The following is a 16,463-nucleotide window of genomic DNA, read 5'->3' on the forward strand; positions in this document are numbered from 1 at the left end:
TAAACAATGAGAAATCACCAAGTTATAGCCTAAAGGAGAAGGACATAAAAATTTAAGATTAAGAGTAATTAACTAATTAGCTTATAATCAATTTCTTCTTTTAAAGTTTATTTGCAATGGTATTTTAAACAAAGTCTATGATTCCAAGTTATTACCTCTTTTAACTACTCTGCTAATTAGAGCCAAGTTGAGGAAGTCTTTTTTCAAGATATAATTCACATAGTATAAAATTCACCCTTTTAAAGTGCATAATTCAGTAGGTTTTAATATATTCAGCAAGACTGTGCAACCATCAGCACTAATTCCAGAACATTTTCATCACCCCCCAAAAACCTGTATTCATTAGTAGTTAGTCCTCATTCCCTCCTCCCCTCAGCCCCTGACAGCCACTAATCTACTTTGTGTCTCTCTTGATTTGTCTATTCTGGACATTTCATGTAAATGGAATCTTACGCTATATGCATGGTCTTTTGTATCTGGCTTTTTCACTTAGTATTATGTTTTCAAGGTTCATCATGTAGCATGTGTCAATGCTTCATTCCTTTTAATGGTTAAATAATATTCCATGGTATGAGTATACCACATTTTGTTTATTCCTTCATCAGCTAATGGACATTTAGGTTGTTTTCCACTTTTTTTGGCTATTATGAATAACTCTGCTGTGAACATTTATGTACAAGTTTTTGTGTGGACAGAGAAAAAAAGTCTTTTGACTTAGTATTTTAAAATTTTTCAAAACAGTCAGCTAGCTTCCTTTTTTGAATCAGAAGTACCCTCCTGATGAAGCAAAACTTTCTCTTTAATATGTAACTTTTTTTTTCCTGTAGTATCTTCTGAGCAGAATCTTTGGTGTCACTTCACAGTGACTCTGCTGTATTTCTCAACCTTATTCTATTACTCAGCACAACTGAGCTTACTTCCCAGGCTTGCTGTGCTATGTATTTCTGTCACTCAGATTTTCCCAGCTTTGCTGCCTGGTTTACCCCACAGGCCTTCTTCACTCTTGGTTGATGGTATCATCTCAGTCTTCATAGCCATGTTCAGCTGAGGCTGGTGAATGACAACTTTGTTATAAAATACAAACTTTGTTTGTATTGTTTACAACTTTGTTTATAAAATAGAGACTAGACTTATTTTGGCACAACACACTGTATTAACTGTTTAGTAGTTTTATACAAGTCAGAATAAGTGATTTGCTTATTCAGGAAATTGTTCAAATTTGTCACTGTCCTGTTTAATCCACCTATTTTTTTAAACATCCCTTAGAGCTGATTCTTTCCAGAGAGAGAATTAATATTATATACCACTATTGTCTTCACTAAAAGGGGAAGGGCAGGAATTAGAATTCAGAAAGCTCTAGAAAACCAATCCTGAGTTTCAGATTAAGCGTCAAAGAATGAATTCTACAAAAATGTAATGTGTTGGGTGTCACACACAGTTTTTTCTCCTCTGTCCTTCCCAGTCTCCCCTTCCTTGAGGGCACAGGCTCTTTCAAGACTGACTTCTCAATGCTGTAGGTCCTTTCAGAACATCGTAAGGGAGTACCTTTTCTTGCTTTTCTTAGAAGGCTATTCTTTAAAACAAAACAAAACAAAAAAACCCTTTGCTTTTTAGGGTGTTAGCAGAGGCCAGCCTCTTCCATCTAACCCTGCCAGGGAACTTGTAAAACCCTGTAGCCAGGAACCCACCCCAGCTGGTTCTCCTTGAGAAAGATTTTCATCCGTGCTCAATCACATTTGCTCTGGGGGAACAAATATAAAGGCAAGAAAGGAACCCCAGCCTAGATGCTGGATTTTGAGGTATCAAGTGATGGATCCCAGTCATCCCCACAAGAGAGTATGAGTCTTTTTCATGCTCTGGTCAAGCTTTCTTAACACAGTGGCCTTGAAGACCCAGGTTGAGCACATTGTCCAGTCAGGACAAACCTTTATCTTCAGACAGGGTGTGTTCATGAATAGTCTACAGGTCAAGAAGAGATTCAGGTAACTGTTTAGGAAACACCTACTGTTAGCTAGGTATCTTGTTCAGATGGACTTCATATATGCTGCAGAAGGCAGGAGAAAAGATCTCCTGATTTATTCCAGAAGGACATTGGGAAGACCATTACAGTTGACTCTTTCCATTATAATTGCCCACAGTTCCAACCTTGCTGTGGTTTCAAACTGGATTTGTAAACTACATATTAATAGTTTTCTATTCTTCATTCTGATTAGTCCCTCCAAGGGAAACCTCTCACCCAGAAACATCCAGCCCCATGGATTGTACTTTTCCTATGATCAAGGTAGAGAAGATAGAGTAGATCATAAGCCTTGTTTTGTAGTGAAATTCCTGATACTTGATCATTTCCCAGTAAAGAAGAGGTCACTCTAAAAACCATGTTCTTCGCAACTGTTTTTCGATTATATACTTGTCGAAACTAAGAAGTTTTAAGACTAACACATTCTGAGATCCTTTCTAGAATCAAGCACGTATACTTCCATACAAACACAAATACTTCATGATAGTCTTTTTCCATCAATAACTCCTTGATACAGACCAGTTCTTTCCTAAGCCCTTTGAAGGGCCTGGTCTTTTCTCCCTCTGATTTCTTTTGTAAAGCAGTTGAGTAAATAAAAACAGGAGAGCTCACTTCATCAAAAGATATGGAGAAATGTTTTCTTACTTAAGAGTGTAGCAGAGGGGCACCTGGGTGGCTCAGTTGGTTGAGCATCCAACTTCGGCTTAGGTCATGATCTCACAGTTCATGGGCTCGAGCCCCACATGGGGCTCTGTGCTGACAGTTCAGTGCCTGGAGCCTGCTTTGTATTCTATGTCTCCCTCTCTCTCTGCCCCTGGAGCCTGCTTTGTATTCTATGTCTCCCTCTCTCTCTGCCCCTCCCTTGCTCATTCTCTGTCTCTCTCTCTCTCAAAAGTAAAGAAACATTAAAAAAATTTAAAACAAGAGGTACCTGGGTGGCTCAGTTGGTTAAGCATCCAACTCTTGGTTTCAGCTCAGGTCATGATCTCATGGTTCATGAGTTCAAGCCCCACATCGGGCTCCGCGCTGACAGCATGGAACCTACCTGGGATTCTTTCTCTCTCTCTCTCTGCCCCTCCTCTGCTCTCTCTGTCTGTTAAAATAAATAAACTTAAAAAAAAATTTTTTAATTAAAAAAATTTTTAGAAAATGTCGCAGAGCAGGCTTTTAACCACTGTTCTGACTTTGAAACTTCAGAGATTTATGGGAAGTGAATGAAATGAAAATATTTGTTGTCCTTTGCTCCAAACCAGCATTGTACTAGGTATGGTAAGGAAAAGAAGAGACCATTTATTTATTATCTCCATACTCTCAGTACCCAGCAAAGTGTCTGCATATAATAAATGGCTAGAAAAATATTTGTTGAGTGACTATAAAATTGACCTTACCCTCAAGAGTTTACATTCTTTGGAAAATAATTCTCAGATTATAAAATACTGCAATAGAAGCACTTTTTACTTGAACATTATTGGGATTGATAGTTACTCAGTAGAGTATCACACATTCTATGTGTATGTACTCTAAAGCATGTATATATTAAACATTTTTTTTAACTCAAAACAATTTATTCACATCTTTTGATAGAGGGCCAAAGCCTTTTCTTTGAGTGTTATGATTGGAAGTTGAAGTTCCATGACATCTTTCTTTAATAAATCACACTCAGTACATTTATTGATTGATTTTCAGCTTCAGCTTCTTTAAAGTGACGAAGGAACTTAAGTTAGTAGTGAAGCAATTCCAATATGGACTCCTTCTCAATTTTAATGATTTTGTTCTTTATCTCACCTTCACCTAATTTTACAGCAAAAAAATTTTAGTAATAGTTTGCCTTTACTGAATCTATAAAACAGTTCAACTTAGAGGTTTTATTTTCAATTTTAGGAATTTTAGAAACAACTTTTTTTTTTTACACAGTCACATTTCATTAATTTATGTAACATGTAATTGAATTGAATAATTACTGTAAAAATTACAACCAGTATAAACAAATGGGTACAAGCACAACCAACTCTTAATAAGCATACAACTCAACTACTGCGATAAGATATATGAGAGCATAACAGAAACTGTTAGCCGTGAATCAGTGTGTTCCAGGCGTTGGGTTCTCCCTTTTAAAGGAGAAATGGGGGCGCCTGGGTGGCTCAGTAGATTAAGTGTCTGACTTCAGCTCAGGTCATGATCTCATGGTTCCTGAATTTGAGCCCTGCATTGGGCTCTGTGCTGACAGTTTAGAGCCTGGAGCCTGCTTTGGATTCTCTGTCTCTGTCTCTCTCTCTCTCTTTCTGTCCCTCCCCCACTCGTGCTCTGTTTCTCTCTCTCAAAAATAAACATTAAAAATAATAATAATAAAGGAGAAATGGAGATCATTGACTAACCTAAAGAAAAGGTTAAGTGGAGGTCATTTAAGGGTAACGCTATTTCATTAAGAGAATTGTAGTAAGAGGCCTTACATAGTCAGGGAAGCTTTCATGAAATAGGTAAAATTTGAATTGGATTTTGAAGGGTTGTTAGAGTATATATCATTTGAGGAGGAGCATTCTCAGGAAAGGGATGAAAAGCCACCCCTCTAAGGCCACACATTGCTGCTGGGAAGAACAGAGGGAATGTAATTTAAGATGTGGTTATTTGAAAAAGTGTTAAATCATAAGTCCAAGACCTAGTGCCATTCACAACACACTTCTTTTGATGTTTTAATTTGGAGGTAAATAATGAAGGAAAAGATCATTCTAGGCAAGAGTATAAGAGTATAGGAAAAAAAATCAGAGAACACTGGAGAGCTCAGAGTTAACATGTAAGCCCAGTGATAGGAAATGGGGGGAGAAGGAAGGGCCCAAGTTAAAGCATTAGACTAATGATTTCAGTTGTAATCTTCTGTCAGCCATACTATATATTGAAAGCTTTCATGTATGATTTTGTATGAGTGGAGGATTCCCACAGCTTGAAAGAAAAAAATTTGAAAACCACAGGTTTAGACTTTTAAGCCCAATGTACACATTATCGAGTATTGTCAGAATGTCTTGAAAGGAAATCAAGAAAAAAGGTAAGTTGTAGGAAACAGTGGAAATCCAAAGAATTTAATTCCCACTAAATTAGACAAAAGTTAGGAGAAGACAGTTGTGAGCTCTGTGAGCTATTTTTTGTTTAGGGGCTTATTTGGTGATATTTGGTTTATATTTTCTAGAAATAGAAAATAAATATTGATTGAATAATGTGATTGAAAATAAATATTGAAGAGGATATTTGAAGATTTATTTGTAAATGACTAAGGCAGATATTTAGTATATAATAAAATAATAGAATATTTTAAAAATTTGCGATTTCTTTAAAGGTCCTTGAAAAAGAATGTCTCACAAATTCAAGACATATGTCATTGCCATTTGATCATTTTTTGTACCTTTATCATAGCTAGGTTTCACTCACATGTATCTAAAGCTGCTTTCTTATGGCATCCAATTGTTCTACTTTTTAAAAAAATTTTTTTAATGTTTATGAGAGAGAGGAAGAGACAGAGTGTGAGCGTGGGAGGGGCAGAGGGAGAGGGAGACACAGATTCCGAAGCAGGCTCCAAGCTGTCAGCACAAAGCCCCGTGTGGGGCTTGAACCCCTGAACAGCAAGATCATGACCTGAGCTGAAGTCGGATGCTTAACCGACTGAGCCACTCAGGCGCTCCCACTTTTTTTTTTATGTATATTTCTTTATTTTGAGAGAAGGAGCCAGGGTTGGGGGGGGGGGGTCGGGTGGGGAGGAGAGAGAGAGAGAATGAGAATCCCAAACAGGCTCCTCGCTTTCAGCGCAAAGCCCGATGGAGGTCTCAAGTCATGAACCCATGAGATCATGACCTGGGTCAAAATCAAGAGTCAGATGTTTAACTGACCAAGCCAGCCAGGAGCCCTTCAGTTGTTCCACTTTCTTAACCAATACTTTGACAATAAATTTCAAATGTGCCCAGATCCAGAATCACTTCCAAAAAGGTATATTAGATAACTAAGATAGTTTTCTACACACAAGCCAGGAAAAAATGATCTAATTTTAAAATATAAGACCAACAGATCTTTTTGTATTAACATTTCAGGATGGAAGTTTGTTTTTCTCCATATTTTAACTGGATATACCTAGAGGGTTTGGGATATTTGCTTCCCTTCAAATAAGAAATAAAAAAACTATTCTTAAAATTATAGATTCAAATTTGAAGTGCAGCTTGTTCTTTTTTCAAAAAATACCAAATAGCAAAACCAAAAAAGCTTTACATGTTCTTTTTCTAATAGTTTGAGGAGAAACTGATTTACATGGATTGACACCTCATATACTCTGAGTTTAAGAAGTTAGCATTATCTGAGAAGTTGCTATTTTTAGGTCCAACTGTAATGTTTCTAACTTTGGTGCTAGAGTAGTGGGTGCTTGCTTCCTTTCCCAGAAGGCTCTGTATTCTCAACATGTGCAGGTCAGTTTGACACAAAGCTATCTACAAGGAGCAACAAGCCCATTGCAGGCGTGTTTCTAACTTGAAAATTATGAGCAGGTATTGGGAGCCACTGGCTATATTTGGGAACCAGCTGCATGTCAGTACAAGTATGGATTGTGGTCCCTGGAGACTGGGAGAGCACAATGCTTGAACTTAATTTCTTTTGGAGATAAGAAGAAAATACCTTTCTACCTGACGAGATTGACAACTTACTAAATCTGACTATCTTCAGAAGTGTGCTGGACAGTTGCTAAGTAAACATCCACTTTTCAAAGATGATGATCAAGGAAACATCTCTACGAAGGGACCCGGATTTAAGGGGAGAGTTAGCTTTCCTGGCAAGGGGCTGTGATTTTGTTCTCCCATCAAGGTTTAAGAAGCGGCTGAAGTCATTTCAGCAGACACAGGTTTGGAACTTAGGTGTTTCTTTTAAACTATTTTTATTACTAATAAAACCACCCAGTGAACTAACTTACAAATAATTTTACAGCTCACTTGATATTAGAGTAAGGAATTAATCTGTGTCCTCTATTCAGCTATTTGCAGAAAGCTATTTGTAGAGAGATTCCAACAGGTTTAAAAATAGACCTTCTGGACCTGAAGTACAGTACTCACATTTTTCTCTTGTAGAGAGGGAATCTAGTTTTAGAGACAATAAATACACCTTAACAAATATTTTACAGTTTACAAATTTTAATAGAAATCTCTTTGAGAAATTAGAATTTCTTGTTGGCACTTTGAATCGATAAACTATGTTTGTATTAACATACTTACATCTGTAATGAATTGTTTTTAAAGTATCAGTCCTGGTTATCTCTTTTTTTTTTTTTTTTGAAGGAAGAACTAGTTATATATATAGACAGTTGTGTGGGTGTGATATAATATATGTGAGTAGCAAAGGATGGCAATTAATTTCTGGGTTGTCCTCCCTCAGCACGCTGTGATAGTAAGTCATTTCTGCCTGTGATGACAACTTTGTGGAACCCATGCTTACTTGCTTATACCCATAAGACCGGTGTTTTACCAAACAACTTGCCTCACCTTGAATACAATACAAATCAAGGGTCATATAAGTGATGGTCACCCAGAATCCAACAAGAAACCATAGTTTTATAGTTATTCTGATCCAGGGTACTTTCAAATTGAGTGAACCATATGAAGTTGCTTTAAAAAAAAAAAAAAGTCAAAAATGGTCAAATATTGGAAATGCTACAATGACATAACAGTGTAAGGATATCTAAATGATACTATGTTTATAGGCTAAAACTGAAATGTAGAATTGAGGTATTTTACCTAGCTAGTTCTATATTAATGCTGTTTCTAAATTTGAATGATACAGTTTAATTCAAAATGAGCAGATGCTATACTTGCCAGTAAATCTGACAAATTTCGCATTACTGTCTTTTAATCTATAATATTTATAAAGGGTCAGTTTTATTAAACTAAATGATGTGTCTTTCATTTAATTCAGTGGAAAGAAAATTGATAACACATAAAAGTACAAAATAAATGCATTTTTTCTTTTCCTTTTTAAATATTAACATCAATTTTATTAAATATGGGATTAACCTATGAATTGATAAATACTTGCCAATCAGTGAATTGCTTCATGTTAAGAAGTACAGTAAGGAGAAGAAGGTACCTTATATAATTGAATATTTCCCCTTTAAATAAAAACCGTGACAGGTAGCCAGGGTTTGTTCTCAATTGTTACTTATTTCTGTCAAAGTAAAAGTGTAGAGTTAATATAGAAGGTCTTGTTCTAAACCTTCTCCACTAGCATGTGCTCACGAAACAATTGGGCTTCATCCACAGTGGCACCAGTGGTCTTAATTCTATGGTTATAACTTCCCAGGATGTCACACCATGGGAAACATTTTGGGGAAAGAAAAAAAGAATTTTCATGATTGTATACTTGTAGTCTCATAAACCTCTTTGAGCATAGAATAACAGAAAGGGAATGACAGTGATATAAATGACCTATTTATATATAAATGTAAAGCCCCCTGAAGAATTATATGCCTTCTTGTAGAAGTTTAGGAACAGTGTCTACTGTTCTTGACTCCTGGGACTGTGTAATAATATTTACAGATTTAGCATTAAAGCAGAGAGAAATGTTTACTTAGAATAGATTATCAATTTGTTAAATCAGAAGTGGCTTGTAAACTTTAAAGTGTTTTACAAATGTAAATGATTATTTTATTTATTATTGAATCTGAAGGATCATGCTAAATTATGTTTAATCTTTTGAGAATCTCATGCTTTGGCCTTATGACTCATTTTCTTAAATAAGGACATATCTATGCCTAGCACTGTTCTGGACCTTTTACCTATGTTACTTCCTGTAATTTCCTGTAATCTTCACAACAACTTCTAAGAAGTAGGGGTTATAATCTGCTTTATTACTAAAATTCTAAAAGGTAAAGTAACTTTCCTGAGGTCACAGAAGCTAAGCATCACTGTTTTCTGTTAAGCTTTTCATATTTCATGAGCCTCACTTCTCTCTGTGCCATTTCTTCCTTGACTTTGCTTTATAGGGGTGACATTCTGATACTGCAGTAAAGTCTTGGTGTGACCAACTGGACTTTAATGTCCCCAGTAGTAGTAATGTATGAGCAGACTCCATTCTATGTATTAGTGTCAGATATTAACCTGAGACGGGCCATGTATGACAAAAGCAGATTAAATCACATATTTGTGTGAATGAAGTTTATCTTCCTCTAATACTCATGCTTTTCAAGGGTAGCCAAGATTTTTATCCTGAATGTAAAGATCATGTTATGAGCCCATATGTCAAAAGGAAATATGATATTCAGATCTACTACTTCAGATAAATCATTATTCAAATTTTAAGAATGGCATTAGCACAATTTAAAGAAAATGAATATTTGAGTAATATTTTGTGTTCATGGTAGTCAACAGTCATGTCCATCTCTCATACTTCATGTAGTATATAACGCAATGCCATGCTCATGTGCCTTGATAGATAATTTGGTCAAAATTAAGAGAAGAAATTAAAACTCTGAAAATCTTCATGGAATCTCTTTTGCTTTTTCTGTTAGGAAGCTCAGAACTAAATTTAGTCCTCATTGGTAAAGTAGTCCTCTACCTGAATGTTAGTGTACCTCCCCTCCCCTAAATCATGGATAATCTTAATCTCCTCATTGCCCTCCTCCCTCCCCTACCTCACTTTTATGCTCTCTCCTTTCTCATGTCTCCATATGGCATAACACCTCAAATCCTTTTTGGAAAAAGGAATGATATAAACTATAAGTGAGGTAATAAGCTATGAATGGGGTTTGGCCGTGATGAAATTAATGACCATGATCCTTGCCTCTTAGAGGTTACCAAAAATGAAAGTAATGTGTATCATGGAAAAAAAAATGGCATGCCCCAAGGGGCAAGTAAATCAGTCTGGTGGAAGATATCCCGAAACTAAAATGCTTTAATTTTCTTCACAAGACTTTTCTCTGCATCATGGACTGGCAGTGATTTTACCTAGACAAAGTCAAACTAGAGAGAAAAAGGTAAAAGGATACCCCCGACCAATACATTTTAGATTTATGTATTTTGAAAGAACTTATTCTGTCTGCCTGTTGAAGGAGAGGTAGAAATATGAAGAAAGGTGAAGAATAGTCTTCAAAAAGGATTTATTATTTCCTTTTCCAACAGACTAAGAATACAGCTTGAGATTCTTAATGTGTCAACTAACATTACTCTTAAATATCTGGCACATAATTGATGGGAAATGTACTGTAGGATTTTAAAAGCATAAATCTGTGTAAATTCAGGTATTGACAGATAATTAATGTATTTATTTAGTATGGATAGGCATTCCCTAGAAGCACACTTATCATCCTCTACAGTAGAGTGAGCTCTTACTGTCTCTAATTGTGGCTGCTTGTATTTATGCCCAACTTCTTGTTACTGGTGAGGACTTTCAAGAAGTATATGCTGTTTAGAATTTCTGTGTTTCATAATCACATTCTCCTTCCAGATTCAAAATAAACCAGAAAAGAAACCTGGAACACCACTTCCACCTACAGCCACCTTTCCAAGTAGTCCCCGACCTCTCTCCCCTGTTCCTCATGTGAATAATGTTGTGAATGCACCATTGTCCATAAACATTCCACGGTTCTACTTTCCTGAAGGACTCCCAGATGCCTGCAGTAACCATGAACAGACTCTAAGCAAAATTGAAACTGCTTTCATGGATATTGAAGATCAGAAAGCAGACATCTATGAAATGGGAAAAATTGCAAAGGTAATATAACTACTAAATAATGTATAATCTCTCTTTCTCTAGCAATCCCAGTCTTCCTCTCTTCAGTGCCTCTTTGCTCTCCTTTTAAGCATGGCTAGGTTTTTTCCTATGTTGAAAAAATGTATTTGATCCTGATATATCATCTGTGGTCCTGTTTCATGGAACTCATAAGTTTGAAAAAATCTTAGTGGTCTTCTAGTCCATCTTCCCATTTAAGATAGGAATTCCACCCATGACATCATTAACACATAAGTTCATTCTCTGCTTGAATGCTTTCAGTGGCCAGAAGCTCACTATCTTGCCAAACAACCTGTTTCATTATTAAATATCCTTACTTGTTAGAAAATTTTTCCTCGTATTGAATATGAATCTTTTTTCGTTCTTACCCAGTAATCATAACTCTTCCCTGAGCCAGGCAAGGAATGATTGGGCCAGCTCAACACTAATTCTACTCAGAAATAAGTGGATTTTCCACTAGGAACCAAGTCTTTAATATTTTCCAGTATACCCACCTGCTTCTAATTAAGATCTTAGCCTCTCATGCTAGGACAACTGAATATCTTCAGTAACTGGATCCTCCATCTCCAATCTCCTAGAACAATTAATACTGAGCAGAGAATCAGATTTTATTTGATCATGCCATTCCCTAGCTCAGCAGTATTCAGGGATTCCTCCCATCTATAGCAGTACTTTGTTTTGTTTGGGTTTTATTTTTATCATGCATGTAAATTGAAGAGTCAGATCATATCTCAGGATTTAGCAGTGGTTTCAGGTGGTGCTGCAAGAGGTAGAAGGATTTAGTAGACTAAGGTTTGCATGTGGGCAAGTAGGAGACCAAGTTGAAGGTCCCAAGACCCCATGCACACTTTCACAGTTCCCCTACTTTCAGGAATAATATTTTAAAGTTTGGAAACTACTGATCTTGAAGATAAAGCCCAAACTACTATTACCTGCATGAGCCTGACCTACTTGCCCTCCCACAGGCATGCCTCTGCGTTTGGGCTCTCATACTTCTCCCTTCCATAATGGGCTTCCACTCCTGACAACCCCCGCATAACCCATCTTTTAAGACCTAACTTCTATCATGTCTTTGGAGAAGTCCCCAAATCCCTACTCCAGTCATGCCATGTCCTTTTCTCTACCTGCTGTCAGAACATTTGCTACTACTATTAAATAATTTGTAAATAGAGTGGTTTTAGGGGAAGTGAAAAGGAATTCTTTTATTCCCCTTTTGTTCACCCCCCCATCTTAGAACTTGCTTGTTGATCCCTTAGATGTTTCTAATGAAAAGTAAACTGACATTGCAAAAATAAGAGCTCACCTATCTCTACTTATTTTAGACATGAGGAAACTAAAGTCTCATGAGTACCTGAAGTCACAGAACTAGCACACGTCAGGAGACAAGTCCTCCAACTCCTGGCGTTGGTGCTGTTTATACCATATGTTATCTCCCCTGAACATATGCTAACATACCATTAGCAAACTTCCAGTCAGTATCCACCCAAATAAATCACAGGTTCTTTCAGGGCACTGCCATTTTCTTACCCAAAGCTTTGAGAGATGGCAACTCTATGAGCCAAGATGGTAAATTATCTGAATGGGCCGGAACCATGAATCTAAATCCAAAAGACAGAATTCAGCAAGGCTGAATGAAATCTACATTTAGAGATAACATGTTAACTGCATAAATGCCAAACAGGGTTATTTCTAACCTGGAGACTGTGAGAGAGAAACAGGCAGTTATGTGGACTGTTTCAGGCAGGCAGACAAGGAGAAACTGTCCAGATTAAGGGACATAGTACTTCCCTGGTGCTGTGCTGGGCTCACCACATCTGGAAAGCCAATCCAGATGGCATTTAGTGCCTCACTGACAGAGACCTATAGCCTGTTCTGTTTGGAATACAAGTCCTGTAGGACTTCAGCCTTCCTCTGAATATTCCCAACCCCTGACTGAGGGTCCTATTCTCCTCTGCCTTTCTGTTGCCTTGTCTCCCCACTCCTACTCTGGTCCTCCCACCCCTGTATTGTGGTAGCCCTTGCCCTGCTCCATGGTTCAGTGAGAAGAGAGCAGAAAAGCTAAGGACTCCACAGATGGTCAAGAGAGGTGTAGGAAAGAATGTAGTCCAGTCAGGGTAGGGGTCTGTGCATGCTGGGGAGTCAGAGGAAGGACTTTGCTCTTTCTAGGTAATGAGGATCAATCCATATGTGATATCAGGAAAAACTGCCAGTGTTGAAGCTGACAACATAGAGAAATTTAAAAATTGTGTTTAGCCCTGGTAATAGTAACATATAACAATGTACCGCTTACACCAAATTGTCATGTGGCACAGTAGCCAGTATACATGTACTGTCTGAATAACTTGTCTGAATCATACTTGATTGTAGCCCTCCATTCCCTTCATGAGTACCAGGCATTTGTGTTCATTGCTCTTAGACCTTAATTGTCAGCTCACGCATCAGGGTAAACTGGTCATACTTCAAAAAGTTAAAACTAACATTGCATATAAAAATGAAGATGGGTACATAGTAACCTCAGTAGGTATCACAAGTGTATTGGTTTGTCTTGTTTTGTTTTGCTTTACTCTATTAGTTCATTTTATTGGATTTTGCCTCTTCATTTTTTAGATCATTTATTTTTGTTATTGTTGAGGTATAGCTGCCACATAGTGTTAGATATTAGTTTCAGGTGTACAACATAGTGACTTGACAAGCCTATACATTATGCTATGCTCACCACAAGTATAGCTAAAAATCATTTATTTAAAAAGTTTAGGGGCACCTGGGTGGCGCAGTCGGTTAAGCGTCCGACTTCAGCCAGGTCACGATCTCGCGGTCCGTGAGTTCGAGCCCCGCGTCGGGCTCCAGGCTGATGGCTCAGAGCCTGGAGCCTGTTTCCGATTCTGTGTCTCCCTCTCTCTCTGCCCCTCCCCCGTTCATGCTCTGTCTCTCTCTGTCCCAAAAATAAATTAAAAAAAAAAAAAACGTTGAAAAAAAAAAAAAAAAAGTTTAGTTAATCATTTCTTCCATTTAGCTAATCCACATTTCATCCAGCATTTAGTTGGCTGTGGCTCTTAACATGCACAAAGCTCTCCTGTTTTCAGTTATTTTTTACTATGCAGATTGGTCTTCTCTGACACTAGGCAGTGGACTCTATGCCTGTGCTGCACCTGTGCTGCACGTGCTTGGATTCTCATGACAAGCTGGTTGTAGGTAAAGGAGAAGAAAGACAGCCTTTAAGGGACAATGAAGCAAGAGGGGGTTGGAGCAATCAGTGAACACTTCTCTGAATTCTTGTAGTCTATAAAGCTCTTTGGAAGACCAGCTTGAGTTTGCAATCCACTCTTAGTGCCACTTAAGTGTAGCTGTAGGGACTGGGGTCTTTTTTTTTTTTTTTTTTTTTTTGAAGTGCAAAGAAAACGCTATGTTTATGAAATCTGCATCTGTTGGTGAAGTTTAGCTCATTCATCTTTGACCTCAAACAGCCTTAGAGAAGTTAATTGTAATTTCTGATTAAATTCTCAGTGTGTAGTTTGTACTTTTTTCCACAGCTCTAAGTGATGACAGAGAAGAAATTAATCTAGAGAATGAATCTAAGAGAAAAGCAGTGTAGGAACATACACTGAAGAACAGTAAGAAACGTGCTTGTTAGAGACTGGGCCAGAAGACTCGCCATTGAGTTTTGGCCTCTAGCAGGAGGTTGAGGAAGAAGAGTGAGGCTGTCTTCTGAACCATACACTGTCAGCTCCTCTTTTCTGGCTGAGGGAGCACTGCCTTGACCTGTCATGCCTGTGTCCTGTAAGCCAACTTCTCTGTACCATTATTTCTTCGTCTCCAGTATGGGCTGAAAATACCTGCCCTCTTCTTCGTGGGGATCATGTGATGATCGAATGAAATAACATTGTAAAATGTTAAAGAACATTCCACATGTGTTAGGTAATCATCTCTTCCTGTTTGACTCATTAAACAACTTGCTTTCAATTCTTTATGTTGTTGGGCCATTCTTCGATCAAATTATAGATGTTCAGTTTTCCTTGCTCCAGCAACTTTGATTACCATAGACTGACTCTTGGTACCTCCCCTAAATCTGAGTTTCCTAACCCCATTTTCTGTATCTCTCCATATCCCCACTTGTCATCCATTCTTTTCCTTTGCAAAAAGTCTTGACACTGACTTGTTCTCTCCTCTGTTAAAGTCTCTGTTCTGCTGCCCTCGGATTAATATCATTTACTTTTTTGGGCTTCTTATTGATCTCCTGGCTCCCTTTATCTTAATTCTTTGATTTTTGAGCAGGTGCAGCCAGCCATACATTTTTTTAAGTAACCAAAGTGTAACATCTGCATTGCATTTTTTTCCTTTGTCATTTTCTCCAAGGACTAATACTCTCCTGCTGCCTAATACATGGCTACTTAGGGTACCCCACTATGAGAAAAATAGGCCAGCCCTTACCAATCTATTTTAAAACATATCCATTCTATACATTATCTCTTAGAATTTTGCCTTTGATTTTGCCTTTGACATAGAAATTTATGTGTTGGTCTCTCTGTCACTTACTATTCCTTAGGAGCTGACATGTATGCATTTTAACAGAAGTCTTCTAGAGAAAAGAGTATAATTCAAGCGAAAGAAAGTTGTTTAATAGTGGAAGTAGCCCCACAGGATGTAGTCAGCACACAGCCCCAGGTAGTGTTTCAGCTAAGAATGGTAACCACTTCCTGAAGTTGAGCTAGAAGATTCCTGAGCCCTTCCAATTCTAAAAAATCCATGAGTGACTATAATGGTGGGAGTTTCAAGCACTTTGGCAAGCCAGTTCCAATCTCTCCCTCTACGTACTTTCTCCGTTTGGGGCTCTGCACTCTTGCCTCTATAATACAGACTATTCTTTTAAGCTTTCCTAGCAGTTGCCAGTAGCCTGTCATATCTAAGAACATTTTCTTGGCAAACTACCATTCTGCATGAAAGGGAGAATTGGAAAGTGGATTTGACAGTTTACCACCCAAAGTATATTAATTGTGAGCTTTGTACTTTGGCAATCATAATTTACACAATAAACAAAATCCATTTGGTTGCTAAGCAACACCTTTCCCTCATTCCCGACCTCATTGGTGGTATTTGACCTTTGGACTTAAGAAATCTTAAGGTCTACCCTGTTTGCAGAACATGCTTGCTTTAGTGGCCCAGGCAGGAGCAGCCTCTTAATTCTGCCCTGTACTTACCTCCCATGGCTTGAATTTCACCTTCCATATCCTCATCTCCGACATGAATCCAGCAACCTTGGGTGTTCTGTCATCATAACTCAGAGTCATTATCTCAGACGAGATACTCTTCAGGCTTCTGTGGTGATTCCACATGCACTGAGACTTCACACCAGGAACAGCTTCTCTAGAATCCAGTATGGATTCACATCTAGTGAGCCTCCAAAGGAAAAGCTTCCATTTTTAGAATGATGAAAGCTCAACAGATTCTGTGTCTAATATGAATAATAAGACTGTCTTTAATTACAAGATACACCTCTTTGAAGGGGTCCAAATTTGGGAGTATGTTTTATGTGCATATACAAAATTGAGAACATTCAGAGACTATTTCTCTGCTATTATTTAGATATTATTACTTGAAAGAATTTTCTCTCTAGGAAAAAAGTAGGTAAATTTGGTAAGAAGTCTTTCTTGTAAGAGTATAATTAATTGAAAGAAATAGCTTTTTATTGAAGAAACAAAATCAA

The 16,463-nt window shown here is 37.6% G+C and overlaps 1 protein-coding gene across 3 annotated transcripts in view; it reads left to right on the top strand.

Moving 5' to 3' along the window:
• Positions 1-16,463, top strand: part of PPP2R3A (protein phosphatase 2 regulatory subunit B''alpha) — a 167,547-nt gene that overhangs the window by 21,446 nt on the left and 129,638 nt on the right. For 2 of the 3 annotated variants that reach the window (XM_058732368.1, XM_058732369.1), the window contains exon 2: positions 10,478-10,744. In XM_058732368.1, coding sequence (XP_058588351.1) covers positions 10,478-10,744 — 267 coding nt within the window. Of the gene's footprint in view, positions 1-6,419; positions 6,888-10,477; positions 10,745-16,463 lie in introns of those variants that run through there. The other variant, XM_058732370.1, reaches the window with a different exon arrangement.

The sequence above is a fragment of the Neofelis nebulosa genome, chromosome 5 (assembly GCF_028018385.1).
Source record: "Neofelis nebulosa isolate mNeoNeb1 chromosome 5, mNeoNeb1.pri, whole genome shotgun sequence".
Lineage (NCBI taxonomy): Eukaryota > Metazoa > Chordata > Mammalia > Carnivora > Felidae > Neofelis > Neofelis nebulosa.